We start from the raw sequence: 18,386 nt of genomic DNA, 5'->3' as shown, positions 1-18,386 counted from the left end.
GGGCTGAGTTGTGCCTCTGTTTTAGGGAGCAGCCTGCTTTGTCTCTCTCTGACTTGGCATTCTTGTGCATTATTGCTCTGAATTCTAAGAAATCAAGCGGTGCTAACGCTGTAGCCTTCCAGCAGGAGTCTTTCTGTTTGTATCTCTCAGGGCGTGTGCCAGGACTGGGCAGAGCTCGCACCTTTGGAATGTCATAGGAGTTGAAAAGGCAGCCTCGTGGAATCAAAACCAAACTCTTTCCATGTGGGGATACTGTATTCTCTCTCTGACCCTCTGCCTGGCCCCAGTCAGGAATCCACAGTAGAGATTAAATCCCCCTCATCCTTTTCTGATGGGTTCCCTGAGGTCCCCAGAACCCACGCACTCTCTTTGCAGGGAAAGTGTCCCCTCCTTTAGGGGAGGTATCTCCCCACAACTTGATTCCCTGCCCCTTTAAAAAACCAGGCCCTGATCCAGCAGACATGCTTGTGAGCAGCCCCATTGACATCCCTTGTGTGAACATGTTTGCAGTCGTCTCTGCCAGATCTAGAATACCCCAGCACGGGAGAGAGAAGGCCCCGTCCCCCGTTCAGGACCGCAAGGCCGGGATAGGCGAGGAGTCATGCACTGCCTGATCTCTGGTGCGTCAGTTTCGCCTCCTCACTTTCCAAATGTCACCAGCCTCTGCTGGGCCCGATCCAGACACCCGCATCCCACGTGAGGCTCAGAGCCTTGATCTTGCTCATCAGAGCCATTGGGGGGAACACCGCAGGGGTGGGCAGCGTGGGTCCATCTGAGAAGCAGCCGGTTCCAGTCCCTCTAAACTAGAGTGACCAGATGTCCTGATTTTATAGGGACAGTCCTGATATTCGGGGCTTTTTCTGATATAGGCGCCTATTACCCCCCAGCCTCTGTCCCAATTTTTCACACTTGCTATCTGGTCACTCTACTCTAAACCTTCTGCATTCCTCTCCTCTATCAAGGCTCCCCCACCTACAAACCCACCCACCTGGGTCAAGCCCACCTATCTTTTTTTTCAAGGTGCTAGACATTTGTGTGTGTGTGTGTGTGTGTGTGTTAGTGTTAGGTCCCTGCCAGAGAGAGGAAGCTAAGAGGCTGGGAGAAAGTTAAGATCCCTTTAATTCCCCCCCCCCCACTGAGGGCACCCTGATTTTACTAGCCTGGTCCCCGTCTACCCCCCAAAAGATGCAAGCCCAGTACAAATAATAATAATTAATAATAATAATAAAGGCCCCTCCCTCCTGCCGCAGTCAGCACAAGGCATGCAGGATGCATCAAGCAGCGCTCCTGTCTCATCACTGTCAATGTTCAATCAAAGCAGATGGGTTACAGCTGTGAGCACCAGCATGAAGAACAGGCTGCTTAAAGTCACTTGGGAGGGAGAGTAAGTGAGAGAGAGAGAGAGAGAGAAGGGGGAGGGGGAGGAGAGCTACTTTGATGGAATACAGGCCTCCCCCCAGCCTGGCCATCCCCAAGCTGCCAAGAGAAATGGGCATGTTAGGGGAGGGATCCAGGCCAAACCAAGGCTGGTGACATGGGGCTGTAAATCAGCTTTTAAGTAGCAACAAAATGGACATTTCCCATATGCAATTTGCAACAACTTCCCCCTCTCCCCCCCCCCCCCCCAGGAACTGGTCGAATCATAGAATCATAGGACTGGAAGGGACCTCAAGAGATCATCCAGTCCAGTCCCCTGCACTCATGACAGGACTAAGTATTATCTAGACCATCCCTGACAGGTGTTGGTCTAACCTGCTCTTAAAAATCCCCAATGATGGAGATTCCACAACCTCCCCAGGCAATTTATTCCAGTGCTTAACCACCCTGACAGTTCGGAAGTTTTTCCTAATGTCCAACCTAAACCTCCCTTGCTGCAATTTAAGCCCATTGCTTCTTGTCCTATCCTCAGAGGTTAAGAGCAACAATTTTTCTCCCTCCTCCTTGTAACAACCTTTTAGGTACTTGAAAACTGTTACCGTGTCCCCTCTCAGTCTTCTCTTCTCCAGACTAAACAAACCCATTTTTTCAATCTTCCTTCATGGGTCATGTTTTCTAGACCTTTAATCATTTTTGTTGCTCTTCTCTGGACTCTCTCCAATTTGTCCAGGCCTCCCTCTCTCATACACACTACACACGCACACAAAAACCCAGGGCTGACAATGCCCCTGGGGATCACAGCGCTTTGCCCATCTCCTCAGCCCTGGGCTGGGGCTAAAACCCAGAGCGGGGCTCAGCAGAGGGTAGATGGGAGAGGAGATGCCCCAATATGCCAGCGTAGATTTGGTTTATCTTTGGCTGTGGTCAACACGTGTGAACCATCGGCCCCAAGGCCTCATTCAGTTGTATTAAGGCCCCTTTATGCTGCGTGCTTGTGGAAACCTCCCCCTGAGCAGGGGTGTAGGGGACATGAGCAGAGTTCCCAGCACTGCAGCTGTTCTCTGCTTCCCACAGACCATGGGGATGGAGCATGGGACGCAGAGCAGAAGTCAGAGCAGCCCTGAGGCCTATGGGCTTTCCGCCAGGCCCTGCAGGTCTGTCTACACTTGCACTAAACCTGGGTTCTGACTCAGGTTTGAGCCCAAGCACCCCTTGTGTCCACACACAAATCGATCTGACTTGGGTCAGGGAGCATTCAGGACCCGGGTCCTAGGGCTCTGCTGTGGGTGTGGCTCAGAGTCCAAGTCCTGGGGTGACTCGAGTCCAAGCCCTGTCATTTTGCAGTGTGGATGCAGGTCAAGCCGCAGACCCGAGTCAGGTGCAGCACAGACGCGGCTGTGAGACCCGGGCCGAGCCTTGGTGAACCCAGGTGTGCAAGGCAGGGTGGAGGCTGAAGCGCTGGCTTGGAACCGTCGGGTCAAGGGGCCTGGTCCCACGGACCTGGGTTTACGACACAGCATAGAGGATTGTGAAGAGAGTTTAAAGGCAGCTGAGACCCTCCTTCCGCCAGCCCAGGAATGGGGGTGACTCGGACCCAGGTCCCTGGTTTGGTTCAGTGGCCGAAGTGCCAGCCAGCCATGGTTGTATGATGCAGCTAGGGCAGCGACAGAATGGGCCTGTGAAGGCAAAGGTTTGGGCTGTAGCCTCTCAGAGAGGGGGGAGCTGATTTGCTCTCCCAATGATCCACCCCCTCCCAGGGGAAAAGACCCCGCTCCCCTGCCCGGGGGGGTCCATTTGCTCCTGTGGCTTTAAAAAAAAACCCCAGGCAGGCGGCAACCCCAGTGCAGCAGGAACCCACTTACCAGCCTTTGCGCTGGTGCCTTGGGACAGCTGATCAGGTGGGGAGCACCTGCTCCTGGCGCCTCCCCGGCCAGGGAGGCTGGACGCTGCAGCCCAGATCGAGCCAAGTGCCAAGAACTGGAGCCTGCACTAGATATTCGGCACCTCCCTTTGTCACCCCGATTGCAGAGCGCCGGGAGTTCAGTGTGGACGTGCTGAGGGGGAGGCCCTTTCACCGGCTCCGTTTCCTTGTCCCCCTGCCCTTACCTGAAAACTGGGCGGATAGCGGATAGCGCTTGGCCACCTGCTTAGCTTTGCACCCTGTGAGCGCCATGGGGATCAACTCTGAAATCTAGACAGGATTTCCCCCGAGGGGACCGCACAGCGCGGAAAGTTGCGCGCTGACCCTGTAATACTCGCAGGGCCTGGGGCTTGTGGATCCCATAAAAGTTCATCACTTCTTGGCTCTAAATTGTTTGGCTGAGTGGAGGTGCGGGGGAAATGGGGGGTTAATATATTCGCCGGCACTTTGTCTAAAATCTGTCTGGTTGAAACGAAACTTAACCTCCAAATCCTTCCACGAGCTCTGCCCGATCATTTGCCAGGCAGCAGGGACGAGATTTGTGCGATTCAAAAATGACTAGAGGTCATTAAAAAACAAATCTATTCCCAGCCCCGGCCCTAAAAGCCGTCGGATCGGAAGGTAAATATCTCGCCTGGCTGGAGAGATCTGAGCTGTGTTGCGTGGGACGGATCCGATCAGGGGATAAAAGTCATCTCAGAACGAGGAAAATCAGGAATTTCCCACGGCGGTTGTGAAAAAACAACAGCCCTATTTCACCCGAATCTTACCCGGGCCCAAAAATGCCATCCGGAGTCGTCCCCTCAACTGCTTGTCAGTTGCAGAACAGCCAAACTGCCGTGAAATTCACCCCCTGCTCAATTACAGGCTGCCCGAGCTGCCGCGGAATTTACGCGTAATCCGGGGCAGTTTTGACAAGCAACAGGATAGATAGAGACCTAAAATGTCCCCTGGAGCTCTGGTCTGCCCCTGTCCTCCCATCCTGGGGTAGGTCTGAAACCTCCCGGCGTTAAATAATAACATTAAAAGGGAACCCACTACACGAGCGAGTGTCTAATTGCTTTGTTTCTTTCTGGTTCAGTGGGTTTTTCCAGTCAATCCCAGAGCACTGAACGCCAACGCTGAAGTTGATCTCTGCGGTTTGCTTTAGCTACCCCCTTCCCAAAATCCATCCTCCCCACGCCCTGGGAGAGGGGAATCGGTTCCTTTGCCCCCCTGCCCTCCCAGCCACTTCTGATCCACAATGTTTGCCTGCCTCCTCCTCTCTAGCATCGGTCCTTTGTAGATGCAACAGTCAGTAGTTTCTTGTGTGTTTAAGCCTTTATCCAAATTAAACTGGTAATAACAGGGCCACCGACTAATTGATTCTGGCTGCTACTGAAAGCTTCGTCCTCTAACCTTTCGTGGCAACCTTGCCAAAAAACCCTTGCCAGCTTGGGAAAGAGACTCGCATCCTTAACGAGATCGCTCGACTTCACATCTAGCACAATTGTGAGTGGATGCCCTCCACCCCCAGCCCCACCGCCCACGATTCACATCAATCCATTTCAACAGCTCTCGGCCAGTATACAAAGGGGGAAGTCCTTCTGGAATGGGGTCCCCCCGCCATACACAAAGACACCCCGATCTTTGGGCTGGCACACACCTCTCCCGGAGATATTGACAAGGGCTGAAGGCTTAGGCAAGAATTGTAGTGCCTTGAACCAGAGCGGGATGTGACTTATATAGTGAACAGATGTCTTGGAATTTTAGATGCGAGCTAGACTCCTCCTTAGAGCCCCCCCCCCCCCCCCAGCTGGCACTGGGTACTGAGTGGCGCTCGACTCCCCCTGGAGAAAGCTTCATTTTCTTGGCGAAAACCAGCCTGCTTTTTTGGCTGGGAAAATACAAGCCAGGCCAGTCTCACATCCAAATGTGGATTTAGAGAGAAGCAGAGTCGGGGGAAACGGGGGGGGGGGGGACTGATGGAGGGCGGGAGGGTTGGGGAGGGGGGGTTGGGTGTGGATTATATGGAAGTGTGTTCAAAATAAACGCACCCACACACGGGAGGGTGGCCTCCCTTCTGGACGCCCCGCGTGTGCACTGGGCGTGTTGTGTGTGTGCAATTCGAGAGAGCGCCTGGTAAAGAGGGACTGGGCTTGTGTGGTGGTTGTGTAATAAATTGTGTCTGTTTCCCTCCGCCGAGAGATTGCCAGCTGGTGTAGACGGGGTAACTCCGCTAACCGAGCGGAGCGATGCTGAGGTTTTGGTCCCATAGTGTAGAGACATCGTCTCTCTCCCCCCCTCCTAATGTGAGTACTGTGGGGGCGGTGGATACACCTGTGTACAGACGTGGGTGTGATTTCTTTGTATATTTTCCCTGTGTGCACATCTCTAGATGCGCCGTGTGTCTCGAGCTACACACCCAGGTGCGCCGATCAAGGGGGGCTGATGGAGGTGTCCTGTGCGCTCAGTGGCACTAGACAGGGGTGTGAACACGCCGATACAGCTACCTGGGACACACCGGGTGCGGGTTGTATAGCCTCGTCATACATGCTAGAGAGCCGTAAAGCTAGGATGAAATCCGCGTGTTTGTGCTACACACATAAAGAACGTGAGGTGTGTGTGTGGGGGGGGAGTCTGGGTTTATTTTATCCTACGTCAGTGCAGGGGGCTGTACTTCATGACCTCTCAGGTGCCTTCCAGCCCTGCATTTCTGGGATTGTCTGTAATCCATGGACTGTAACATTTCTAGACATGCAGCGTATAGATCTGGGGAAGTGATGAAGTCCAAGACTATCTACCCACAGCTAAAAAGAATGCAGGGTCTGTGATTTCTAGATGTGTGAATACACAGCACATTATAACCCAGAGAGAACGTATGCGAGGGTGTATTATATAATTGATGTCACTCATATATATAGCTAGATGTTATGAGTACATACATATTGTCTCTAAATAAGTAGAAATAAAGTGACACCCCCTCACTGTATTTATGTATCTATACTTCTATTTATCTAGATATCATATGGACATACACTTGACTAGAGAGAAATCTTCCTTCACACACATAATAAACACAGCCCCCCCCCCATTTCTAATTTTTATATATAAATTCCTTCTTCATCTATATATACATATATCTTTGTGGATGTACATATTGTATATAGGTAGAATAAAGTGACCTACATACAGAAAATAAGGTATAATCCTATCTATCTATCTATCTATCTATCTATCTATCTATCTATCTATCTATCTATCCCCATACACACCCCAATATCTATCTATCTATCTATCTATCTATCTATCTATCTATCTATCTATCTATCCCCATACACACCCCAATATCTATCTATCTATCTATCTATCTATCTATCTATCTATCTATCTATCCCCATACACACCCCAATATCTATCTATCTATCTATCTATCTATCTATCTATCTATCTATCCCCATACACACCCCAATATCTATCTATCTATCTATCTATCTATCTATCTATCTATCTATCTATCTATCTATCTCCATACACACCCCACTATCTATCTATCTATCTATCTATCTATCTATCTATCTATCTATCCCCATACACACCCCACTATCTATCTATCTATCTATCTATCTATCTATCTATCTATCTATCTATGTTTAGTAATATATATGTGTGTCTTTCTCCATGAATATAAAATGTATGTCTGGGTTATATATTATATATGGGGGGGGGGGGTTGTACCTGTTTTATCTGTCTATTCCCATGCACCTGTCATTAATTTTCTTAGCATTTTGGACACTGGGCATTTTAACAAGTAACTCGTTCGCTCTTTGATCCGGCCCTCCGGCCCCGCCCTGCCCCTAACCCACCTTCGAGGGGAACCAGCCTCGGCTGCCCTGCCATCAGCGCGCTGACTGTGCGGGGCGCGCTGCTTTCCAGAGCCGGTTCAGCCGAGGCCGAGCGCGGGGGCTGAAAGACGTGGCCGGGGGACGAGAAGAGGGACCGGGGCAGCAAGTTTCAATTGGGTCCAGTTGGGAGGGTTTTTTCCTTCTCTCTCTCCCCCGAACTAGCAGCATGTGAGTTGCCAAACTGCTCAGCATTCCGAAGTATCAAGCATTTGTTACTCGGTTCATGCCAACAGTCATTGGCAGGTTTTGATATTCACAGTAATTCTAGGCACAGATGTCCTTGTTTTAACTCTTTTGATATGAATCCTGTCAGACTGGAGTGGTGAAGGGGGGGGGGGGGGGGACAGACTGTATAAGGGGCAGGAAAAAGAGAAATATGAACTGCCATCCTTCCGCCTCAAATTCAGGGGAGGTTTAAATCCACCAAGAGCTTTTTATTATTATTATTATTTTATTTTAAAATACCTGGGAATTAATCTAACCCAATCCCCCTGTGAATTTTTTTTTTTTTTTTTTTTTTTTGGTAATTGAAATTTTCAGATTCTTGCTGGAAGCAACCTGAAAAATCCTTCTACATTCTCTGCCTTTTTGTAGCTGCCTCGGAAGAAATCTGAGCCTGCGATTTAAAAATGATCATAACTGACAGTGCTTTGAGCCTGAGAATTGTGGAATTGCCTGATTTTTAGTGTGATGGGAAGAAAAGACCTTCTAAACATCCTCAGCTATATAGATACATATTTATTACACACAGAATTCTGGTAAAATCACATCTCCCACACCCGATTCAAGATTCACTGCAACAGTAAAAAAAAAATCTCCCCTGCTCTCTCATTCTAGGGTTGTTTTTTTTAAAGCAAAGCTACCAGGTCCTGTATCATCATTTTTTTATGGTAGCTGCAATTTTGGCAGAAATCTGTCTTTAATTTAGCTGTCCATATAAACATCCACACTGTATAATAATGAACAGATGCCATGAAATTTAAACTGAAGCAATGACTCCTCCCATCATCCCCCCCTCTTTGGCTGGCACTGCCCAGTGGGCACACGGTGGCAGTAGGTTGGCATACAGGAGTGTTTACATTCGCTTCTTTTTTGTCATGGAAAGGGAAAAAAGAAAGGGGAAAAAAACATGGGGCGATTTGTTGTTCTCTTTGGTTACCGCTGCTTTTAAAAAAGAGTTCGGGTTGAGGGGGAAAAAATAAAACTTTTAAAATGAAATAGACCAAAGGAGACCAGCTGAGTGATTCGGCATCACTGGCGATCTGCTAGTATTGTTAGGAAATATTCGTGGTTTTAAATGAATTTAAATTGTGTTTCTCGAATATTGGGGGAGGAATATTCAGAATTCAGCTGCGTGGATGGTAGAGTTGAAAAAGGAAATCTCCGTTTTTAACGATTTGGGCCGATTCCAGACTTGATTTCTATGTGTCTAAATCTTTTCCCTAGTTTGAAATCCTTAATGCCATTCAGAGACACTCTATCTATCTATCTATCTATCTATCTATCTATCTATCTATCTATCTATCTATCTATCTATCTATCTATCTATCTATCTATCTATCTCCATACATACCCCACTATCTATCTATCTATCTATCTATCTATCTATCTATCTATCTATCTATCTATCTATCTATCCCCATACACACCCCACTATCTATCTATCTATCTATCTATCTATCTATCTATCTATCTATCTATCTATCTATCTATCTATCCCCATACACACCCCACTATCTATCTATCTATCTATCTATCTATCTATCTATCTATCTATCTATCTATCTATCTATCTATCTATCTAATTTTAGAGTCCTATGTGAAGCCCTTGTATCTAAACTTTGATGAGTTTTAGCTTAATCTCCCCTATCCTTTCGAGTTATTTTGATGCCACCATCACCACGAAATCTTTGCCCTCTTTTCAATAAGACCAAGGTGACATCAACAATCCCTATCTTTCCGTCGGCCACCTAATATTGTTTGTATTTTCGTATTTTTTTTAAATATTTTCTCAGCTGATTCCATATGGAACTAGTCTGGATTGGTGCAAAGAGTAGCTGCTCTTAAGGAGAAAGGGGGAAAACCCAGGGAGTTTTATTTTATAATGTCAAACTCTGGTGAAAAAGGAGAAAATGTTGAATTTGTAAGTCTGGGAATTTGGCAGAAGAAAAAGAAAAATGAGGGGTGGGAGGGAAGCGACTTAACACAAATAGAAGCCTTCAAACATTTGCAAATGAATCCCATTTCCCATCGCACCTTCCCACCCCAACTTTGTAAATACCCCTCTTTCCATGGTCCCTCTTACACGGTACATTCCTCAGGTCGGAATGCTTTGATTTTGCTCAGCTGTAGCCGGCAGTTTAAGTGCAATGGACGTATGCTGGGGTGTGCCTCGCATACCAGGGGCCTTTCCCTTTAAAACTGCTATATAATGAACAGATGTCCTAGAATCAGGATAGCTGGCTAACCTCTTCCCCGCAGTGCCCCTTGGCTGGCAGTTGGCACAAAGTACCGCCTGGCATTAGACTCCCAAAAGAAAACCTCGGTTTTACCACTGCGGAACCAGTGAAACAGCCTGCGTGCGAACTAGAAATGTTACAGCTAAGCTAGCTTTACAGACAGTAGGAATCGGAAAAGGTTAGCACTTTTTTTTTAAATCCAGCCCAAGGGGGAAGATCCCGAGCTAGATAGTTATAGAGCCCTGGTTAGGAACGGGCGCATTTTTAATGTTTGAAAATGTGATTTTGAAAATACAGACTGCCCGTTCCCCAGAAAGGTTGGAAAGTGAGCAAAACTTATTTTGTTTTGTTTTGTTTTGCTTCGCCTCCAGAAGCTGTTGCTTGGGAGGATTTTTGCTACCTGTAATTCTGGCTCCTGTATAAAACCAATCTAGACATTGTTTCTATTTATAGTTGCTTTGGGGGGAAGGTTCTTTCACCCCGCCTCTGTAGATACTGACAATGTAGAACAGACGGGGAAGTTTGAATAATCGCTCTGGAAATAATTCTACACGCTGACATTCAAATCTAGCTACACATTCCAGTTATTCGGGAGAGGCGATGGTACTGGGGGACACACAGCGGACCCTGGCTCTGATCTGCTTCCCAGAACTAAAAAGAAGGAGTTGATGTAGTTTCGCATTAGGCTGGAATGACTTATTTCTGCTGTGACCCGTCTGAGCGAGTCGCTTTACTGGGCAGTTCTGAATGGGGGAAAGGAATGAATTTTAGGGGGGAAAGTGCCCCGAATTCAAACCCCGAATTGTCCCTTTGGAAAACGGCAAGATTGGAAGCCAAGAGGGGGAAATGAAATCCAGCGGATTGTCCTCGCTGGGGTGCCTTTTGCTCAAACCGCTAACGGGGGTGTGGGTCGTGTTTAGATTCCGTACGGAAGGCGGATCTGGAAAGAGGTGTTAAGAAACGAACTGCGCAAAACAGGCAAACTGTATTTTGCAAAGGGACGCGGGGGGTGAGGTGCCTTCCAGGTGAAATGATCACCCCCAGATTTCATCCGACCCCCTCTTCCAAAGTCCCTAAAATTAGCCCCTCTTTTAGTGACCTTCCAAACTTCCGCGCCGGCTCTTGCAGCTTTTCTGTCTCATCTAAGGGCATTTCTAACCCAACCCAACCCAACCAAACCAGCGCGGCCTGAGCCCGGGTGGCCGCGAATCCAATTTTCAGCGCTGGTCGCGGAGGGTCGCGGTGTGTCTGTTTCTAGCGGGGCTATTTTGATGGATTCAAAAGTCAGAGGGGCGGCAAATGGATTCAGTTTCCTGCTGTCCTTGGGGCGGGTGGGCATCAGCGCTTCTGGCCGGGGCTGGGAGCTGAACTGAAGAGTGCAATAGTTGAGCTCTTTAGTGAGGCGCGGGAGGTTTCCCTCACTTTCCCTCCTGGGGGACTAGAAAAGTCTTTTCTCCTTCAGCGCTCGTTTCCAGCCAAGGTGGGCATTTGAAACTCAGATCGTTGAAACACGTTATTGTTATTGGTGGTTTCCTGGAGGAAGGAGTTTTCTGGCTGTAAAAGAACCCCAGATTTTCCCCAGCGGGGACCCTCACCTGCCCCGCGCATCTTCGGAGAGAAGTGGGGTGGGCGGCGTTCAGCCCATCCTACAAATAGCAAATTAGTGCGAACTTTAAAGGTGACATTTCCTGGGCTACTCACATGGTACCCAGACCCAATTTCTTAAGTGAGTCTTCAGCTGCGCGCCTTCCTTTTGACCTGTTCCCTTTCATTCGGCCATTGCGCCTTTCCCTCTGAAATTCAGAAATCGCCAGTGATTTCCCACCCTCATCCTTTTTTCCCCTTTTCATCTTGACGCTGGCACGCCGCAGAACATGACACCCCCTCTCCCCGAATGGGTTTCTAACGGAGTTGTAGCGCTAACTATCGATGTGCTGTCGATATGATCCATCAAGATGCGGTCGATATAGCTGGACCAGACACGTGTCTATACACATGGTAGATCGATCATATATGACATAGACATGGACCTAGAGCTGCGCAGTATACACAGCCGTCCATTGGTGTGCACCATGCACACGTGTGTGTGATGGAGTCACATTCCTAGCAAAGGGCGACCCAAGCACAAAGTCTGTTAAGAATTGACCGTGCCTGGGATTCACGCAGAGCGGATCGGTTTGAAAATGCCGGCGAACTTTGTTCAAAACCTCAAAGCCTGGGTCACCTCCTTTTGCGGGGAGTGCGGGGCTGCCGGCTTGCGTGTGTCCACACACAGCTCTGTGGCAGGGGGGCAGGCTCATCCTTTGCTTCCTCGCCTCAAATTCAAAGCTTTGAAAATAGGGGATGAACATGGTGTGTGTGTGTGTGTGTGTGTGTGTGTGTGTGTGTGTGTGTGTGTGTGTGTGTGTGTGTGTGTGTGTGTAGAGAGAGAGATGCGGGTGAACTCCCACCGAGGTACAGTATCGATTGACTGCCACTGGCTAACTAGTTCCAGAATCAAAGAGTCCTGTGGCACCGTATAGACTAACAGATGTTTTGGAGCATGAGCTTTCGTGGGTGAATCCCCACTTCGCCCGAATCACGTCTCTTTCTTCTTTCCCAGCCCATGGGGCCGCTGCCCAGCCCAGGCGAGCCCCAGCCCCAGTGACTGAGACCCCCAGAACTAGTACTAAGCACTGGCTCCCGGAGCACCATTTAGTGATCGCAGCGCGTTATAGGGAGAAAAACCCCTCAATTAGCCTTCAAATAAAGGTGCGGTTTATTTCCCCCCCCCCTCCGTTTTTAATGGCAGGTAAGTTCAAGATCATCTTTCTACCTGCCCTGATGGCTTATTCCTTTGTTGGGGGGGGGGGGGACAAAAAAAACCAAAAACTACTGGTCTGAATTTTGGCCAAACTACTCGGCGCATCACATGGGAGGTTACAAGGGCGCCTGTTGGCTTGGGCCTCTTCCCCAGACTTCCCCCAAAGGAAGCGGTCAGCCTGGGGAGATATTTCTCTCCGCGTGTTTTGAAGGGGGCCTTTGCCTGCCCCTCCATGGACTGCCCAGGCTCCAGCTCTCTCCCTGGCTGACCAGTGTGGCATTTTTGTGCGGCTGGCAGCGCAAACCACGCGCCCATCAAACCCTCCCTGATGCCTGGTTGTTACGTGTGGACAGTAACCCCTCTGCCCTCCCTAGACACGACTCCGGGTTTATGAGCCAAGGCGAGTGGGGAGAACGAAATGACCAGGGTGGATCCGATGTCAGAAGGATTGGGGATGTCTGGGCTTCCCAAGACCCCTTTGAATGGTGTTTGCTCAGCACCAGGGAGCTCTGGACAGCTCCCAGGATCTGCCTGGTCACTCTGCCCGGCTCTCAGACAATGCCTTTGAATAGCAAACCTGTGGGGAGGGGGGAAGGGAACCAACCGCTTGATCTTTTTTTGCCAGCCCCTTAGGGTAACTCCGGGTGCCATCACGAATGGCTCAGACTCTGTCGCCTCGATCAGGACCAGCTAGATTGCATTTATGTATTTATTTGGGGGTGATATGGTTGTCACCATCTCTGCAGTGCCTTCCTGGTATATAGAGATTTGATATCAGTGCTACTGGTGGGTACTTTAGAATGATAATTATTATATATTTTTAAAAAAAATCTGCAAGCCGGAATATTAAAATATAAACCCTATCCAAAAACGTTTTTTTCCCTCCTGTTTGGCAAACCATGCATGCATTGCACCAGTATTTAGATATATTTTTGTTCTGAATTTATCGCGCAACTGGCGTGCAGAATAAAGGAAAGGAAAAAAGACTGTTTAAAAAGGTTACAAGGAGATGCCAGCTGTACAAGACAAGGAAACTGCATTAAGCTTTATAACATCGAATGTGACTCTTGCAAAAGTCGCTATATATTTTTAAGCATGTTGCCAATCGACAGCTGCCTTGAAGACAAGTTAAGCTTCTGGGAGTGGAGTAGTTCTGAGATCTCCTTTGCCCCTCACTCCAAAAAAGTACTCCGAGAGTGCTCTGGCTGAAAGAATGGGGTCTCGTGTATATATATTTAGCATGAGTATTTCAAGTAAACTAGTAAACATGACAGAGTCAACATTTAATATTTATTAATTGTCGTCTTAGGACGCTTGTTAATTACACTTTTGAATCAAATCACAACTGACTGCTGCTCTTAACGTCAAATGAGTATACTGGTGCATTTCACATAAGATATCAGTTCTCGTGGAAATTTCCACTGTGAGTAATACTTAAAACATCCAATTGAATACGAGTTTAGATTCTGGAAAAATATTTTACTTTCTTTTTTTATACTGATGCATGCAGTTTATTTATTTACTTTTTTTTTAACTTCTCTAGCTTGTAAGCACCCTTCCCTCCCACTAGTTTCTGGTAAGTTTCTCAGAATCTGTTTTGTTTGCTTACACCATCACATTCTTGATTTCACTTTTTTAAAAAATAGTGTCAGAGAGATTTAAGGAAAAATAAAAAATATGATGCCATTTCTAACCTTTGAAAATCTGCCTTATGATGCTAGCTAAAATGTAGAATAACTTTGGGACGTATGTAAAACCAAGAGACTTTGTGTAGATGATTATAGCAAAACAATACTGATTTTTAAAAAATTACATCACTGTAAGAAACTGTTTTTCTTTTGCATATCATTTGACATAAATATTTATTAATCTTAATTAAACTGAACAGAAACACAAAAAAGCACTTCTGGTGTCTTATAGACATTTTCACCTTTGCTACAATTTTTTTTTTTGTAAAACTTTTTTAAAACATTTATCAGAAATTCTCTTCCTCGCTTTTATTTAAAAATGCTGGTATGTTTAAAGGTGATGTAGGCAGGTTTTAAAATATTTTAACAATGTCTCCTGATTTAAATAATGTGTTAAAAATGGAATAAATAATAATGAAACAAATTAGATCAATGCACCAAAAAATATACCAGGATATATCAGTTCAGGTCTTGTTACCATATTTTTATACGGATGTATTCGTTACACAAATTTTTCCCTCCCTCCCCTAAAAATGCATTACATAAAGAAATAACTTAAAGAGTCCTCAGTATAGGAAAAATAGCCAACTAAAATATATAGCATAATAAGTGCTCTCTTCACACCACCTTTATAATTTGCATATTTGCATTTTTTTGCTCCTACCCATGCATAACAAAACATTTTTGCCATTTCATAGAAATCTTTTTTTCCCCCTCTATTTTTTTAAAAGTTTTTAAAACAGGTAAAAAACATCATGACACACAATTTGGAAAATATGTTACTTGTGGTACAAGGGTGTTCAAAAAAGCTGAAGTCACTGATTGTTAACAATGAAGGGAACGTAAACATTCAGTTCCCTTCAAATCAAAAAGTGCACCTTTTTAACCTCAACAAGTTGCTTGGTCCATAGTCTAATATTCCATATGAATTCTTTTGTGTTTTACTTTTCTAGTTCAGTACCTACTTGCATAGATATATATAGAGATATATATTTATCTTCTGTTTGCCTCTTTATTGCTTCTAAAAGTTCTTACTGCATTGAAATGCTGATTTGAAGTTGCAAACATTTTTTTCTTAATTAAACTTCCATGGGATCTTTTACTGAATCCTCGGAAAGAATAGAGAATTCCCCTTTTCTGAGATAACCCCTTCTAAAAGCATCCTGATAAATTAAAAAAACAACAACGAGCTGGCATTGTTTAAAATTTACTTTGATGTGTTGCCAAACAATACACTTTACTTTTGCGGGGGAGGAAAGATTGCTCGATTTCTCTATTTTTCCCTCCATTTATTTTTTACTGTCCACATTTTGTCCCTTTAAAAAAAATGTATGGGGTTTCTAATTTTCCATTTTTTTCTCCCTAAAACTCTCTTTCCATGTGGCCATAATAGACACTTGTTTCAATCGACTGCAAACCTGAAGGTTAGCTTTTTTAATAATATTTTTTTACATTATATATATATATATTGCACCAAAGTAAATTTTCTTTTCGGTGTATACTCTGTTCTGGTCTGCTATCCTTGGGGGACAAGTAAAGGGAGACTAGTTCACCTAGAGCCGTGAGCCGAGCAAAGTCTAGCTTTGTGTGTGTGTTACGGGGAGACACCTAACAATTGTACGTTCACAGTTTTGGGGCGGAGGAGACATTTAAAACCTAGAGCAGAATGGAAGTGGGTTGGGGGGGGGGTTGCTATGTGCAGTCGTGGGGGGGGTGAAATTTCAGTGGTCACAAGGGGGTTAATTATGGAAAAACGCATTGAGCTCTTCGTACATGGGGCCTCTGTCATGGTGCAGATGCATGTCGTAAGGCAGGATGTTCTCGGAGTGCACGCCCCCGCGCATCCCAGAGGAGCCGAAGACCAAGTTATGGCCGGCCGGCCGGGAGCTTGGCAGGGCAGAATAATGCATAGAATAGTGGTAGTTTTTCTCGTGGTCCGGGGAAGAGTCTTGCTTGAGGGAAAAGTTGCCATTAATACACAGTGGGGGGCTCAGGGGGGCGTCGTACTCAGAGCTGTTGTAGTCTGGGGACGCGTTCCCATAGAGGGTCTCGTAGGTGGCGCAGTAGGCATGTGTCCGCAAGGCGTGGGAGCTGGCCATGGTGCCGGACTGGCACTGCGTGCCCGAGAGCCGGGAGCACTGGTAGGTGTAAGGGTGCAGGGCAAAGGAAGAATTGGGGCCGTGGTACCTCGCGGCCTCCTGGCCTTGCTCCGTGAGGAAATTGCGTGAGTTTAGCTGGAGGCAGCCGGCCACCAGGTTGGTGGTGGGCTGGGACAGGCCCTTGCACAAAGTCTGGACGTAGCTGACCAGGTCGGGCCGCTTGCCCGAGCGCAGGATCTCGGACAGCGCCCAGATGTAGTTCTTGGCCAGCCGCAGCGTCTCGATCTTGGAGAGTTTCTGGGTCTTGGAGTAGCAGGGCACCACCTTGCGCAGGTTGTCCAGCGCCGCGTTCAGGTCGTGCATGCGGTTCCGCTCCCGCGCGTTGGCCTTCTGGCGCCGCAGCTTGGAGCGCTCCAGCCGGGCTTTGGTCATCTTCCTCTTCTTCGGGCCGCGCTTCTTGGGCCGGTCCCCTTCGGCCTCCTCCACCCCTTCCTCTTCCTCCTCCTCCTCCTCCTCCTCGTCCCCGCCTAGGTCCCCGTCCTCTTTGTTTTCGCCCAAGGAGTCTTCCCGCGGCTCCTCCTGCAGCGGGCCGCTTTTACCTTTCCGCTCCTCCTTGTCGCTCCGCTCATCTTCCTCGCACTCCTCCGCCCAGCTGGGGAATTTCTGCACGTCGGGGAGCAGGCTGGGCTCGCTGAACAGCCGCGTCAACATGATGGCTGGAGAGGGGGAGACGGGGGGAGGAGAGAGAGGGAACAGTTTAGCCACGCTCCTTCCCAAATGCCCATTGTCTCGGCTGCGGCCCGCCCCGGCGGCGGTTCCGGCCCCCGGCCCCTGGCTCGGCTGCACGAAGCGGGGACTCAGGCCCGGACCCCGTGTGTGTGTGTGTGGGGGGGGGGGGTGCGTGGCCAGCTCCTGCGGCGATTCGATTTGGGGGTGCGGGTGGGGGACGCGATTTGCATGGTCACTTCCCCAGGCGCCGAACCGGAGCGGGGTGCAGTTGGCAATGGAAACGAAACAGGGGGAAGAAATGTTCATTGGATGCCAATCTGCCCTTGACTTTCCGCCCGGCTTCCAGCGGGTTAGACACCCTCCCCACGCGGAACGCACCCCCCGCAGAGAGAATCTAGCGAGCGAACCCAGAAATTGCCACGGGAAAGGCTGGGATCCAGCTCCAGATCCCTCGTCAAAACGATCGAATCGTTTCAAAGTGGGATTGAAATGAATTGGCTTCGCCGTCGCCTTGTGACTGATCCCGGGACATTTGCTTGAGAGATTTGGATTCATAATTCATTTGGAATTCCCGATTATTATTATTTTAAATTTGATCTACTTTTTTTTTTTTTTTTTTTTTTTTTGTATTTTCCGCCGTCTTTATTCCGTCCCGTTGGACTCAGGGCTGGGATTTAAATGTTAGGAAACCGATTTCACCCCATTCGTCTCTCTCTCCCCCGCCCCACCTCCTCGGCCGATACTTCCTCCCCCTGGGTGTCAATTTCTGCTCCATTCATTGCGGCCCAAGACACTGCCAACAGTCTTCAACTTTTCCTGCCGTGTGGTTCAGAACAGACCCATTCCCCACCCTTCGCCCGCCTTGAAACAGACGATCAGATCATTCCGATTATTATGAATACCTTTCACCCCCTCCCCCCTTCTCCCCATACCGGCCCGATCAGACCCACTGCACCCTCCCCCCTCGGCCCAGCTGTCCAACTTTGCATTCGATCACTGTCCTCTGCCCACGCCACGTTCTTGTGGTGTTGATCGACCCCCCTGTATGTAGCGAGAGATAAAGCCTCTCGAAGACTGACACTAAAAACAAATCTTAACGGGTTTGTTTTTTTGTGAGGGGGGGGGTTGGTATATCTATATATATAAAAATCCAAATTAAGAATACAAACGAATGCCCAGCCCCGCTTCCAGACACGGGAGTGTCTTGCTAAAAACTACGGAGTTTGCAGCACGAGTATATTTCCCGAGAGCAATAACCAGCAAATTCTCTCTGCTTTGCAAGATTATCTCGCTGCGAGAATCTTTCTCTCCAGCCAGGCGATTGAAGGGAGCGATCCCATGTCAATTTCCTTAGCGTTGTGTGTGTGTGTGTGTGTGTGTGTGCAGTGCAATTTTTTTTTTAACCAGCAAAAAATTAAAGCCGGAG

General features: G+C 47.8%; 1 protein-coding gene across 1 annotated transcript; it reads right to left on the bottom strand.

The window, feature by feature from the left end:
- Positions 1-15,871: 15,871 nt before the first annotated feature.
- NEUROD2 (neuronal differentiation 2) lies at positions 15,872-16,942 on the bottom strand. The gene has a single exon (XM_065422732.1). The coding sequence runs from the start codon at positions 16,940-16,942 to the stop codon at positions 15,872-15,874; it is 1,071 nt and encodes a 356-aa protein (XP_065278804.1).
- Positions 16,943-18,386: the final 1,444 nt, after the last annotated feature.

The sequence above is a fragment of the Emys orbicularis genome, chromosome 25 (genome assembly GCF_028017835.1).
Source record: "Emys orbicularis isolate rEmyOrb1 chromosome 25, rEmyOrb1.hap1, whole genome shotgun sequence".
Classification (NCBI taxonomy): domain Eukaryota; kingdom Metazoa; phylum Chordata; order Testudines; family Emydidae; genus Emys; species Emys orbicularis.
Note: the sequence above shows the minus strand (reverse complement) of the source record. Positions and strands in the feature narration are given on the sequence as shown.